Source organism: Triplophysa dalaica, chromosome 1 (assembly GCF_015846415.1).
Source record: "Triplophysa dalaica isolate WHDGS20190420 chromosome 1, ASM1584641v1, whole genome shotgun sequence".
Taxonomy (NCBI): Eukaryota; Metazoa; Chordata; class Actinopteri; order Cypriniformes; family Nemacheilidae; genus Triplophysa; species Triplophysa dalaica.
The window spans coordinates 21,387,663-21,400,806 of record NC_079542.1 but is presented as its reverse complement, the minus strand read 5'-3'; the positions used below and the strand labels follow the sequence as shown (position 1 = coordinate 21,400,806).

Genomic DNA, 13,144 nt, shown 5'->3' with positions numbered 1-13,144 from the left:
GATTTTAGAGAAAAGTTTTAAGTCTTTTCTTCAGTTTTAATCGTTAAGTTATATTTCTTGAATATCTTAGTATTGCTTTAAATTGATATTAAATATCCATATATCCAAATATGTTTAAAAACTCACAGGCTTTCATGGGGTGTCCTAATTTTTTCACATGACTGTATGTATTAACATACAATAGATGTAGATTTCACTTTATATATTTCAACAACAAAAAAATATTACCTGACATAGCATTAAATATCATTGAAATTCTTAAAGCAAAATATATTCCAGCAATCAAAATATGCAACATCACAGAATATTACTACTTTGTCCAAAGCTCAAACTTTTTGAAAACGTATGCGATTTTTTCCAGCCTGGAAAAGGTGTAGGTATTATAAAGTCATCAGTCAAACAATTGAAAAAATGTCAAAAGCAAAAAAGTCAACATCTGGATCTGATTTTGTTCCTATTTGATATGAGATGCCATTATTCTTAGAAATTAATTTTTAGCTTAATGGTATCTATTGAGGATGGTCAGATTAATGAAATGGATGAGGCCTTTCTCCATTAAAGCATCACACAGACCTGCCATTAAAGTATTAGATGGTTAAGAGATCACATTCATTTTAGTTATGGGGATTAGGAAGCTAGTCGTTTTCTAGAGTGAAATCTAACATTTTCATTTATGAAAAACCGAGTGATTAAATCCCAGGGAAAATGTTACTCAACAGTTCCTGTCCAGTCATCTTTTCAGGGCTTTGTTTTTCAAGATGAAGGTTACACATTGATGCACATTTTCAAGAATATTGAGATTTCCTTATTGTGTTTCACTCGAAAGGTATTAATATATGCTACTTGGATGTAATTATCTAATGATATATAAGCATATTTGTGATGTTACAGCTTATGGAGGAGGGTCTATGATGCTGTCCCAACCCATGTAATAATGATAAAAGCATGTTAAGCAGGCTATGTGGTTTGATATTGCTCTCCGTAAAGTAATCCACGAGAGTGAAGTGTGTTTGTGAGGCCAAAAAAGCCAATCATTTTCACATAGAGGCCGATGCAAATTAGATTTTCTATATGCGTGTTTTCAATTTTGTGTCACAAACAGACATCATTTAAATGCACAGTGTTTTTTCTTCCATTTGCCAGTCTTCTTGGAAATTGACGAATGATTTGAGTGTTCTATAATATAGTCAGTGTTAACATTATGTATGTATTTGAAGTCATTAAAAATAGTGTCAATATTCATCTTCAGAGTTTTGCAAAAATATATAAAAACTCAATGGGTGAATTTTTAAAGCATCTTGGTCATATAGCAGTTTCTGAAGTGCAAACACTTAAGCTTTATTATATGTTGGTATCTAAAATCCAGCAGCAGAACATCTGGCTCAGGGGTTAGGCATTAGAGAAATCCACAGAACTCTTTTAGAGCAGAAAGATTGTGGTGGGTGGGGGTGCCTAAACACAATGATTGAGTATGTGTATTGTATATTGGTTTATCTGTTCTTCCTGGTTGTGGAAGCATTTTTAGAGGATTGTGCTAGCCACGGCAAGTAAGAAACAATAAAAAAATGTATGTATTTTGAGAAATGTCTCAGTGGGTTTGTGTCCATACAATGAATGTCAATGGGGGCCAAGTTTTTTGGGCATCAATATTATCTGTATATATATATATATATCTGTATTTAGTTGTGTGGATTCCTCTCAATAAATATATATATTATAATTGTTTTAATGTAATGCTTTTTGATGCTAATTAAAATAGGAAACTGTTTATCAATACAATTTTAACACGATATGCACAATAAGGCTTGTGGCATCTCCAATACTATCCAACAAATCAAATAACGTTTTATTTTGCCTTCTGACCAGGGCTGTCACAAAGCAGATGCTCTCTCGCAGTGACGTCAGCGCGGGTTTGCCCCTCGCGCATTAGGAGGGAACTACAGGATGAGATGAGCTCGTGCTGGCTGTCACTGCCGCCGCCCTATAGACACCCGTGAACCGGAGCGCGAGCAGGACGACCTCATCCCGATCGAGAGGCCGAGGTGCGAGCCTGTCCCTGACCTCAATCCGGTTCGGATGCGTTAACAACGCTTCGCAGACTGAGCAGGCAAGAGAGGAGACTGTGGGCAGAGACGGATTTTTGGGATATAGCTCTCGCGCTCTCGGTCTTGCGATGGGATGCACGTTAAGCGCAGAGGAGCGCGCCGCTATGGAGCGGAGCAGAGCCATAGAGAAAAACCTTAAAGAAGACGGAATAACCGCAGCCAAAGATGTCAAATTACTGCTGCTCGGTAAGTGGTTCGAGAAAATACGCGGGGTCTGAGTGACTTCTTTATATGATGTGTCAGAGTGGATTGAATAAGGATTGGATTCTGCAGGTGTGTGTGTGAGGGTGTGAAACAACACTGACAGCCTATGTATTTGCAGGCGGAGGAGAGTCAGGCAAGAGCACCATCGTCAAACAGATGAAGTAAGTAAAATATTTGGTGTTCGGCCATGTTCTGCTATAGCGTGGAGTAGGCAGTTAAAGGTTGAGTAGTGTTTGTCTTGCGCTGTTCAGGGAGAGGTAGTGCTGAAACACAAGCTACCCCATGAGACAGCGCTGTGCGTTTGTGTGCCCCACTGTGAATAAGTGTGCAGTGAAGCATGAGGGCGTATGGGTTGTTGTTGTTTCTGATTTTCCAAAGTTCTTTAATGTCTCCCGCTTTTGGCATGTGTCCGACATGTGTGTTTTACCGCGTTGTGTTATGTTTTTTTCCTTTGCGTGTATTTGACAAAGAGAGGGAGAGAGAGACATTTTTTGTGTGTGGTGGGGCATTAGAATCTTTCTCTGTTTTAATCTTAATGGGTAGCTTTTAGTGCCTGATCCCTGCAGTCTCGTTTAGCGTTATCCGCCCATTAAACGGATTTACCGGGAGTGTGCTACCTAACCTTACATTTTCATAACTAAACGAGAGATTCAAACCACACTGTCTGTTTTATTCATACGATTCAATGTTTGATACACGAATATTTATTATATTGCATCGCACTACACGGTTTAGAAGGTCAAAGCACCCACATACAACATATATGATATGATTTGAGTTTTTGTATATAGGCTACCCTTAGAGGCTTAGAGGCAGAGTTACGTTTTAACTTTTTATTACAGTTAGACAGTGATTTCATGGTTACATATTAACCTTTCACATAAAACATTAAAATGATCACCAATTTAATCACTGCAGAAGGAAATTCAGATTGCATAGTTTATAATTTTACTACTTTTGCTATTACAATTTTACTATTAAACTTTACAATAACCGTCCATTCAATTATATTATTTTATGCATTCATTTACAAACAACAGCAACATGACCAAACAATGAAGCACGTTTTAAGTGTTAATAGATTTTTGTTAGTGTTATTTAGTACAAATGTAATTGATCATTGTTTATTTGAGTTCATTATGCATAAACTAATGTATCAAATACAGCTTTAATGTATAAAATGTATTAGAAAATGCTGATATATAAATCTTAATCTATATAGCCCATTTGTGACTGTTAGTACATGTTAACTTATGTTAATAAATTAAACCTAATTGTGAAGTATTACCACTTTTGCCTCAACATATCCCAGTAGTAATCAATATATTGAAGATCTTAGATTTAAAATCTAATTTAAAGATGAAACTAAGTAGTAAATTGTAGTATTTAGAAAAATGTAAACCACAGATTGCGATGTAAAATTAATAAATATTAAAGTGTAAGGATTCTGAGTAATTTCTTATTAAAGTCACTTATGACAATGTAAACTACTTTGTGCCATTACCAACACCTTGTACAAAAGGACAGATCATCTTGCGTACACTGAATTTGAAACATTCTAAAATAAGGTTGGATTATCCGTTTTTCAAATTAAGTTTAATTTAAACTCTAATTATAAAAAGTATTTTCACTTTCAAGCAATTTGGACTTCACTGTATATGCACATGTTTGCGTCAGTATAGTTGGTCTACCATGTTTGTATGGTGTTGTATGTGTCTCTGTAATCGCTCTTCTTTGTTGTCTCTGCGTCAGGATTATCCATGAAGATGGGTTCTCTGGAGATGATGTAAAGCAGTTTAAACCTGTGGTCTATAGCAACACTATTCAGAGCCTTGCCACCATCTTGCGAGCAATGGAGACTCTTGGGATAGAGTACGCAGACAAGGACAGAGCTGTACGTATACATACATGCTCTCACTTAGTTGTACATGCACTGTGAGAACCAACAAGATCATATCTAAACTCTAAACAGTAGTGTAAGAGGTTTGATATACATTATGTTTTAATACTGTGATGTGCTCAAACTTTAATCTTTTGTTGATGGATAGTGATTTTAGAAGCATTTGCTGTATCTAAATTAACCAAGTCACTTAATCCATATCTGGATAATAATTATTTACTGTTAAGCCATTATGTAAATTGATGCCTGGAACAGAACAAAATATGTCAGACTTTTTTCTGCTGTTAATGTACCTTTGCACACCTTGTTTGAGTTGTACTCCGAGGACTTTTGTATTAAGCCTGACCAACAGAGCTCTTAGAGGATGAACTGAGCAACAGTGACATCTAGTGAATGAATGTATAAAATATCATAGTCATAGTGCTGATCAAAGTATTAGAAGAGCTCTACATACATTAATGTATTTAGATACATTTAATAAGTTATTTTAAAATTACAAGTCAAAACATCAAAATAATATTATTGATACGTTTCAGACGGATAGTAAGATGATATTTGATGTGGTCAGCCGTATGGAAGACACTGAGCCATACTCAACAGAACTGTTGGGTGCCATGATGCGTCTGTGGGCTGATGCTGGAACTCAAGCATGCTTTAGTCGCTCACGAGAGTACCAGCTCAACGACTCTGCCCAATAGTGAGTCTCACTTTTCTACGTACAAATACAATGAGGTTATCGAGTGATTGTTTCATGGTCAGCTGTAATGCAAAAATAATAAATATTAATGATTTGTCTTTTTCATTACAAGACATGTCTTTCTGATGCACACATATTGTTGTATTTCTGAGCATTTACAAATACATTTGATGTTTCCTATTTTTCAGTTATTTGGACTGTTTGCAGCGCATTGGATCTCCAGATTACCTTCCAACTGAACAGGATATTCTTAGAACTCGAGTTAAGACTACTGGCATTGTTGAAACACATTTTTGCTTCAAGAACCTCAATTTTAGGTATTAATTTAACGAGTGTCTAATTTTTTCTAATATAAATTATTGAGTTAGATGTTAAATGTTTAGTGCTTAATTTGTGAAAAGAAACAGTATTGAAATGTTGAATTGTAAAAAGCACTCTAAAGTGGCAAAGATCTCTGTGGTGACACCACTCTATGTTTGTCAATAAATCTATTTAACATGCTGAATAAATCGCATAAGAAATGGGCGGATCTTAAATTCACTCTTCAGTATTAAAAAAATGAAGATTTGGTTGACCACTTATCTATTCTTAATGTACATGACTTAGACTGATCAGGCATCTTGTGTGTGTGGACTTGGGTTTACATGTGCTCTTAAAGTGTGTGTGATCTGTTGTCCTCAGGCTGTTTGATGTGGGGGGACAAAGATCAGAGAGAAAAAAATGGATTCACTGCTTTGAGGATGTTACAGCCATTATCTTCTGTGTTGCCCTGAGTGGATACGACCAAATGCTGCATGAAGATGAGACCACAGTGAGCTAATAAACTCAAACTTATGATTACTCCTGCTAGTTTATTCAACTTGAATACTCAGACTATGGTATTTTAACTACATTCAGCGATAAATTAAGAATTTTGTTTTACAGAGCAATCCTATTGTATTTACTAACCACAAGTTACTGAAAAACATTTACATGTATGCATTTGCAGATGCTTTTATCCTCTTATACATTTGTTTCTGACTATATGCAACCCCCTGGGGTCGAACCCATGACCTTGGCATTGCTAGTGACCACTGAGCCTCAGGAAATCGTCTTTGAAAGTTATATGCTCATTTAATTAATTTGCTGTTTTAATCTTTGCCCTTCTCTCCGCAGAACCGTATGCACGAGTCTCTTATGCTCTTTGACTCCATATGTAACAATAAGTTCTTTGTGGATACTTCCATCATCCTCTTCCTCAACAAGAAAGACCTTTTTGGAGAAAAGATTGTGAAATCTCCACTGACAATCTGCTTCCCAGAATACACAGGTAAACAAATCAAGCATAATATATGATAGAAATGTAACACCTGAAAAAGCCTGAAAGCAGTGTTTGAGTGGAGAATTAATAGTCTTTTTTCTTTCCTATAGGTCCAAATACATTTGAAGCTGCAGCTGCATATGTTCAGGTCCAGTTTGAAAGTAAGAGTCGCTCTCCTAATAAAGAGATCTACTGTCATCTAACCTGTGCTACCGACACAGGAAACATCCAAGTGGTCTTTGATGCTGTCACTGACATCATCATCGCCAATAACCTACGTGGGTGTGGCCTATATTGAGCTCCAAATCCACATGTTGCCCTTCGATATGGTAATAAGTGACTGAACTGGCACCCCTGTGACTTTGGCCAAGGCACTCCTTCATTCATATCATTCTGTCAAGTTTTTTTGTTTAGAATATTTCTCCCTTCCTTCACTATTTTGATTTGTAGTTAGTAAGTGCATTGCTGGAGTAAATAATGTATGGGTGTGCATGTTTAGTGTAAAAATGTGTGTGGCCAGGCATAGATGCTTTAAGCATGAGTGCATGTGTGTGGGTGTCAGTCACAATGAGTGAGAATGTTTGTCGGATGATAACACAAAAAGTTCTCTGCTGTTTCTGTTCAATTCAAGTGCTGATGTAATTCTTAACAACAACAAAATAAGAATGCAAAAGGATCGGTGACTGTTGCAGGCATTTCTAAATCTAATATCTAAAAATATCTGAAATACCGAATGCAACATATATGTCATTTGTTGGCTAATCATTTGGCAGGGGTGAATGTCATTTCAGGAACTGAATGTTGTCAAGGGGCAGCTCTTACCCCTTTATTGGGTCTGTGCTCACTGGCTTCAGGCTGTGACATAAAATGCCTTACAGTTCATGAAGCACAAACTGTGAAGTTGACAACATTCTCACTCAACATGAGCACAAATAGTTCAACAATCTTTTCAGTTTTTTCTCTTCTGTATAAATCATGAGGTGGTTTATTTATTTATTTATTGAACTACAAACGCACGTATTTACATATTTTGTATCGCTCCACTTTTTTTGCACCCTATCAATGTAGGGCTAAGGATACAAACTATCTAGCTTACAAACTTTAGGTGGAGAAATGTAATTCGGAGTCGTATATAACTGAATCACTAAATTATCGGTTCTTTCTTATCTCACTCTCTTGATCGGATTGTGTAATGTGTGAATGTGTACAGATGTGTGTGCGTGTTATGCATGCACAGTCTATTCACTCATGACCTGTTACTTAACCCAGATTTATTCTCCTGTTTCTCTGCTGTGAATGGGTTTTTTGTTTGGTGCACTGAATGTTCTCTTTTCCTCCCTTGGGGTATACAACATTGTACTGCTGGTTTTAATCTTCTGACTGACCGATAAAATGTTTACATTAAAAAGAAAAAAATGGCTGTGTCCTGATTTGTCTGAACATTCTTTCTCATAGATTTTAATCTGCAGTAAGCTTAAAATGTTAAAGTGATGGTTCAGTCAAAAGTAAAAATGTTGTCATTTTTTATTCACCGTCATATCGAACACAAAATACGATTTTTCAACACTTAATGTTTTGTGGCCATACAACAGAAAGAAAATGGGCAGTGCTGTTTACCTACCAGCATTCTTCAAAATGTCTTCTGTATTCTGCAGAAAAACGAAAGTCATACAGGCTTGGTATGACACAAATGTGAGTAAAAGATGAAATAATGTTCTATTTTGGGGTCAATCCGTTTAAAGTCTCATAACAATAACCACATATACATAAATAATTTCATATTTACATAGATACAATCAATTCAACAACAATTTAACTGATCCACACATGGCCCTTTAATAGGCCTACTGAAAACCTACTGTCAGTTTACCCACGAGCGCACCCACATGACGTTTACACGTAATTGTGACGCACACACCAGCAACTCTCATTATTTATACGACCAGATTCATCCGCGGAATCATCACGTAATCTTTGGAATTAAACTGAGGAGAATGGACCCGTGTGACTGTTCTAAGAGTGAGTATATGAACTACATCTATAACCACATCTAGCCTACCTCATTATAGAATAGGATTTGGAGTAACATAACAACAACATGCGATGGCGCGGAAAAACCTTTCTGTCTGTGTTGCAGCTGGATCGTGCAACTGCGGGCAGGACTGCAAATGCACAAAATGCACGTGCGAAAAATACAAGAAAAGTGAGTCGCATAACTAGCACAGGAAAAAAATCAGCATGTGCAAGGTTCTGCAGAATTAAACAAATTTCGCTTTGTTTCGACTCGGTAGGTTGTTGCACTGGCTGTCCATCTGGATGCAGCAGCAAGGGTACGAAGAGTTGTGAGAGTGCGTGCAAGGACAAGGAGAAATCGTGCGACACACACTGCTGCAAATGAATGTTATTAATTATAGCTCTGACATGTCGTGCTTAAACGCATATTCTATGACGTACATTGACTCTTTGCATTTATTTGTCGTGCTGATATAAATGGAACTGTATAGGTACATCACATGTTTCCTGCTTACGCATAGGGTTCAATACAGTGGACAGCTACAGTAACCCTTCACACAAACGCATAATGTCTACCTATATGGACTTCTAAAATTTGTCTTTAAATTTCAATAAAGCAATAAAATGTGTGAAAAAATGTGACATCTTTAAAAACTATTTAATATACAACCAATATCAATTTAAATCATTTGCTACATTTAATTGTACTGGTTATGATTGTTGTAAAAGGTAGCGAGCGCCTATCAAATCCAGATGAAGAGCGTCATATTAGCCACGCCTCCTTTATGTTACAGGCCAATGATACTATCGGACAGAGACGCACTTACAAAATAGAAAGGAAATGTCAAAAAATGATGTTAATATGTTGAGTTTAGCAAAACATTTCAAGCGAATAGATCACCGTGTTCCAATTCGGGGGCTGCGTGCTTTTTTTTATTCTTTATAAATGCTTTATTGAACATTTTCTTATAACAAAACAATGTTACAACAGAAGCTTAACATTAAGAAACACTTGGATTAATGAAAAGAGAGAAAATAAAAAACATTACCATGGCTCGAAACAGACAATACAATAGAAATAATAATAATAATAATAAAACAAAACAAAAACATGAGAGGGAGTTACACAAATAATAAAAAAATATTACAAATTAGGGGGCTGTGTGCTTTCAGACCGATTGCGTCACAGCAGCGCGATAACCACGTGATCAGTGACGTTTCTATCAGATTGTCTTTTTCGCTTCAGTAGCGAATTGGGAATAAAACTTTCAAAGGAGAAAGAATTTCCCAAAGGTTGCAAAAGTAGAAAATAATAAAGGAAAAGCCTCGCACTGTTGAACACGTCCCGTTCCTTAGAAATCTTTGGATTTTTCTATTACCAACAAAATTAAAATGTCAACACTCCAGTTAACAATCACGTCACAATTATACAATAATTGTATGTCTACGTGAAGCTCTCTTATGAACTAACAGGATTAAGACAAATGCCTCTCTGAATAACTGCATATGCTGATCGAAGCACATTTATAAAAAAATGTTTTGTTCCATTTATTGATATTTTTAAAACGAGTCCTATCACTTATTAAAACAGTGTGTAAAGCCTAGGCCTATGTGCTACATTAACACTATCTCATTTTTTATATATCGAAGTGAAGTGACGTTTTACATGAAACATTACAAATATAAATGGACACAGACTGCTTTCCACCATTTTACCACAAGAGAGCGCTAGTGTGCACCATTTTGAGAAGCTTCGAGTCACGCACCATTTTATGATACACTGGAGGGGAAAAGCCTCTATGCTTCGGAAAGCTTCATTTCACCATCACTAGCAGCAGGTGACGCAAATCACGCAATTTTGAAATCCTCCGCAAGGCTTCCCAGCAAGACTGTCTCTTTAGACTTCGCTTCTTGGACTATTGAGGCTGCGTGCAAGTCCTCGTTTTTAAGTCCGCGACCTTTAAGGTTGCAGCCCCTGAATTGGGACACAGCTATGTTTTATATCTTTAGCGGGCAATTTCTTTATGACTTTTCTGACCAGGAGCTTTGACTGTAACGTTAGTCAGGCAGCGGCCATCTGCGGAAGTACTTTTGTAGACCAATTTTAGAGAATAACGTGTATGTTAAAGACGGGGTATGTTTGTACATTGCATTGAAAGGTACGACAGGCTTTCTTATAATTCGTATAACTTCTTGTGTTCTCAAACTTGAGTGCATTGTATTTAGTCTTCGCAGGGGGTCATTGACCGAGCATATGACGGCCAGTATGTTCGGCTTCGGTCGCCTCTCCGCCGAGGGGAAAGTCGGAATCGCGTCGGGGGTTGTGTTTTTCTCTATGCTCATATCTAGAACACTCATCTCAGAGCAGGTTGATAAAAACACCCGTTTAATGCTGTTTCGCGTTCAGTTCATTCTCTTCATTAACTCCCTTCTGCTTCTCGGCTCGCTTTACATCTGGAAACGAGTGGTGAGAAGACTATGCGGGACCAGAGCTCCACCTACTTTCCCGCAGAGATGCTGGCGTCTTGTTGTTCTGCTGTTTCTTATTCTCGTTCATGGGAGTTACTTTAGTATGTTTTTCCTCGTGGACAGGGAACCACATTGGTTTTCATTACTAAGTTTCTCCTGTTTGGGAATTTATGTAATCCTGCTGTTCTTCCTGGTGGTTTTTGGGTGCTTAAATCGCGTCCGCAGGCTTTTCTCACACAGCCAAGCCATTGAAGATGTGGTAGCTAGTGGACCCACCAGCCAGACAGTGTTGGCATTAATAATAACAGCAATATTGGCAGTGTATGGTTTGGTAAATGCAGCGCAGCCTCCACGGGTGGTTGAGGTGGAGATCCCAATGGAGAAGCTTCCTGAGCCTTTGAGTGGACTCAAGTTGGTGCTTCTGTCAGACATACATCTGGGACCCACAATAGGCTACTCCAAACTGCAGCAGATCATTACTATGGTGAATGAGCTGGATCCAGGTGACTACCTCACAGCATTGAGTTTTCACTGTAACAAATGCTGATATGTATTCGACATGTCTCGTCTGAATCTTTGTGAACTGTAGATGTGGTGGTCATTGTGGGTGATTTGACCGACTCACAGGTAACTCGACTGAGGAGCGCTGCAGAACCATTGGGACAACTAAAGGTTCGACTGGGTTCCTATTTCGCTACAGGTCAGTTTGAGCAGTAATGCAACATAAATATTGCAAACATTGTATGCCTGATTTATGTATAACATTTTATTTTGTGTGTGGCTTTAAGGCAATCATGACTACTACACTGCAGATGTCGAAGGCTGGTTTGAGCTTTTGCGTTCAATGGGCATTCAGCCACTTCACAACAGCCATGCAAAAGTGTTCCGCCCTGAACAACCTCAAGACTGGATTTGCCTTGCGGGCATCGATGACCTGGAGGCCAGTATGCTGCGGTTAGTCAATAGCTGAAGTCTTTGAAAACAACAAAACGACTCTTTGAATATTTACAAATGCTGTGCTTTTCATGTGATTTGCTGATGGTCTTATGAAAGTGGTGTTTTGGTCTAAGATACCCAGGGCATGGCATGGATGTTGAGAAAGCTCTCAGTGGTTGCAGTGCAGAGAGCCCCATTATTCTTCTTGCACATCAACCCCATGCTGCCAAACAGGCTCTTCAGCAAAGGCCAGACATCAGCTTGGTACTTTCAGGTACATTTTATGGTCTTCACAATTATTTTTATAAAGTTCAGTTTTAAAAACAAACTGTTGCAACTTTCCAATGAAAAATTCATCTCTAACTGGGCATAAAATGCAAATTTGTGTTGTGTAGGTCACACACATGGTGGTCAGCTGTTCCCCCTCACCATCCTGGCATTTCTGGCAAATCCATTTTTCTGTGGACTCTACCGTGTCTCTGAACACACTATGGTCTATGTAACTCCTGGAACGGGTTATTATGGCATTCCAATGAGAATTGCAAGTCATTCAGAAATCACAAGAATTATACTAAAACGTGCATGAGACCACAAACTTAAAATTGAACGCAGGGTTAAAATTAATATTTTCCTGTGTACAAATTCATGACCTCATTGCTGCATAATACTTTACACAATTATACATTTGACAAAAAAAATAACATTTTGCCATGTCACACTTTATATTTGTCAACTACCCACATATGTAAATATACATATTTAGTCATTAACACCATTTCGCTGACTTCAACAGACAAAAGGAAAAAGCCTGTTTTACTGTACACGAGTCAGCACAGTGTGGGACAACCTAAGAGATTCAAGCCTGTTAGCTTTTTCAGTGTGGTATTGTATTTGTTTGCCAAAATATTTTAGTAATTCAAGCACTTTAATATGAAGATATTGAAATTCCAAAGTTTTTAATGAATGCACATGTTTCATCCAGGCCTACTATCTTATTTGTGATGCATATTTAAGACTGTAAATTATGTGAAAATCAGGGATGTCATTAACAGTCAACCGTGATTTTAGGTTTTTGAGATTAAAGGTTCTTACTGCAAAACGTCAGTTTCAAAATAGGCTTTTTCTACTTTAGAACCCCAAAAGATTGTCTCATCTATAGAGCTAGATCAGGGGCCGGTTGCAAAAACTGCTTTGACTAGTCCTACAAGTTTGTCATCTATTTTTTTTCTGGTCATAACCAAAAGTCAATTATACATAAAAATGTAGATGTGTCTAATAAAAATATGGAAATAGATTAGTCCCATCTAATTGCAAGTGACAGTTCACCTAAAAAAATAAATTGTTAACATTCACTCATCCTGTTGTAATTTCGATCCTGTTCGACTTTTTTTCATCTAAAGAACACAAAAGATGTTTTGAAGAATGCTGGTAACTGGACAGCACTGGCCCCCTTTAACTTCTAATGTATGGACACAAAAAAATGGAACTGGATGCTGGTTAACAACATACAAAAATATCTA

At 37.4% G+C, this 13,144-nt stretch overlaps 3 protein-coding genes across 3 annotated transcripts; all 3 read left to right on the top strand.

Moving 5' to 3' along the window:
- Positions 1-1,909: 1,909 nt before the first annotated feature.
- On the top strand, positions 1,910-7,612 carry gnao1b (guanine nucleotide binding protein (G protein), alpha activating activity polypeptide O, b). Its single transcript, XM_056751668.1, has 8 exons — positions 1,910-2,291; positions 2,428-2,470; positions 4,062-4,203; positions 4,746-4,906; positions 5,095-5,223; positions 5,588-5,717; positions 6,062-6,215; positions 6,317-7,612. Exons 1-8 carry the CDS (start codon positions 2,174-2,176, stop codon positions 6,502-6,504), a joined length of 1,065 nt encoding a protein of 354 aa, XP_056607646.1. The 5' UTR covers positions 1,910-2,173; the 3' UTR covers positions 6,505-7,612.
- A 488-nt stretch (positions 7,613-8,100) lies between these two features.
- mtbl (metallothionein-B-like) lies at positions 8,101-8,655 on the top strand. Its single transcript, XM_056754179.1, has 3 exons — positions 8,101-8,225; positions 8,344-8,409; positions 8,498-8,655. The coding sequence occupies exons 1-3, from the start codon at positions 8,201-8,203 to the stop codon at positions 8,602-8,604; spliced, it is 198 nt and encodes a 65-aa protein (XP_056610157.1). The 5' UTR covers positions 8,101-8,200; the 3' UTR covers positions 8,605-8,655.
- Positions 8,656-9,955: 1,300 nt separating this feature from the next.
- tmppe (transmembrane protein with metallophosphoesterase domain) lies at positions 9,956-12,325 on the top strand. The gene is made up of 5 exons (XM_056751727.1): positions 9,956-11,191; positions 11,278-11,388; positions 11,477-11,642; positions 11,759-11,898; positions 12,020-12,325. Exons 1-5 carry the CDS (start codon positions 10,474-10,476, stop codon positions 12,208-12,210), a joined length of 1,326 nt encoding a protein of 441 aa, XP_056607705.1. The 5' UTR covers positions 9,956-10,473; the 3' UTR covers positions 12,211-12,325.
- Positions 12,326-13,144: the final 819 nt, after the last annotated feature.

What these genes read in the sequence shown, in the direction of transcription:
- gnao1b (XM_056751668.1), top strand. Translation starts at nt 2,174, where the DNA reads ATGGGATGCACGTTAAGCGCAGAGGAGCGCGCCGCTATGGAGCGGAGC. An exon ending in ACCATCGTCAAACAGATGAA is followed by an intron (nt 2,471 to 4,061) that starts GTAAGTAAAATA and finishes TCTCTGCGTCAG; the next exon opens with GATTATCCATGAAGATGGGT. An exon ending in CTCAACGACTCTGCCCAATA is followed by an intron (nt 4,907 to 5,094) that starts GTGAGTCTCACT and finishes CCTATTTTTCAG; the next exon opens with TTATTTGGACTGTTTGCAGC.
- mtbl (XM_056754179.1), top strand. Translation starts at nt 8,201, where the DNA reads ATGGACCCGTGTGACTGTTCTAAGA. An exon ending in CCCGTGTGACTGTTCTAAGA is followed by an intron (nt 8,226 to 8,343) that starts GTGAGTATATGA and finishes TCTGTGTTGCAG; the next exon opens with CTGGATCGTGCAACTGCGGG. An exon ending in GTGCGAAAAATACAAGAAAA is followed by an intron (nt 8,410 to 8,497) that starts GTGAGTCGCATA and finishes TCGACTCGGTAG; the next exon opens with GTTGTTGCACTGGCTGTCCA.
- tmppe (XM_056751727.1), top strand. Translation starts at nt 10,474, where the DNA reads ATGACGGCCAGTATGTTCGGCTTCGGTCGCCTCTCCGCCGAGGGGAAA. An exon ending in CTGGAGGCCAGTATGCTGCG is followed by an intron (nt 11,643 to 11,758) that starts GTTAGTCAATAG and finishes TTTTGGTCTAAG; the next exon opens with ATACCCAGGGCATGGCATGG. An exon ending in CATCAGCTTGGTACTTTCAG is followed by an intron (nt 11,899 to 12,019) that starts GTACATTTTATG and finishes TGTGTTGTGTAG; the next exon opens with GTCACACACATGGTGGTCAG.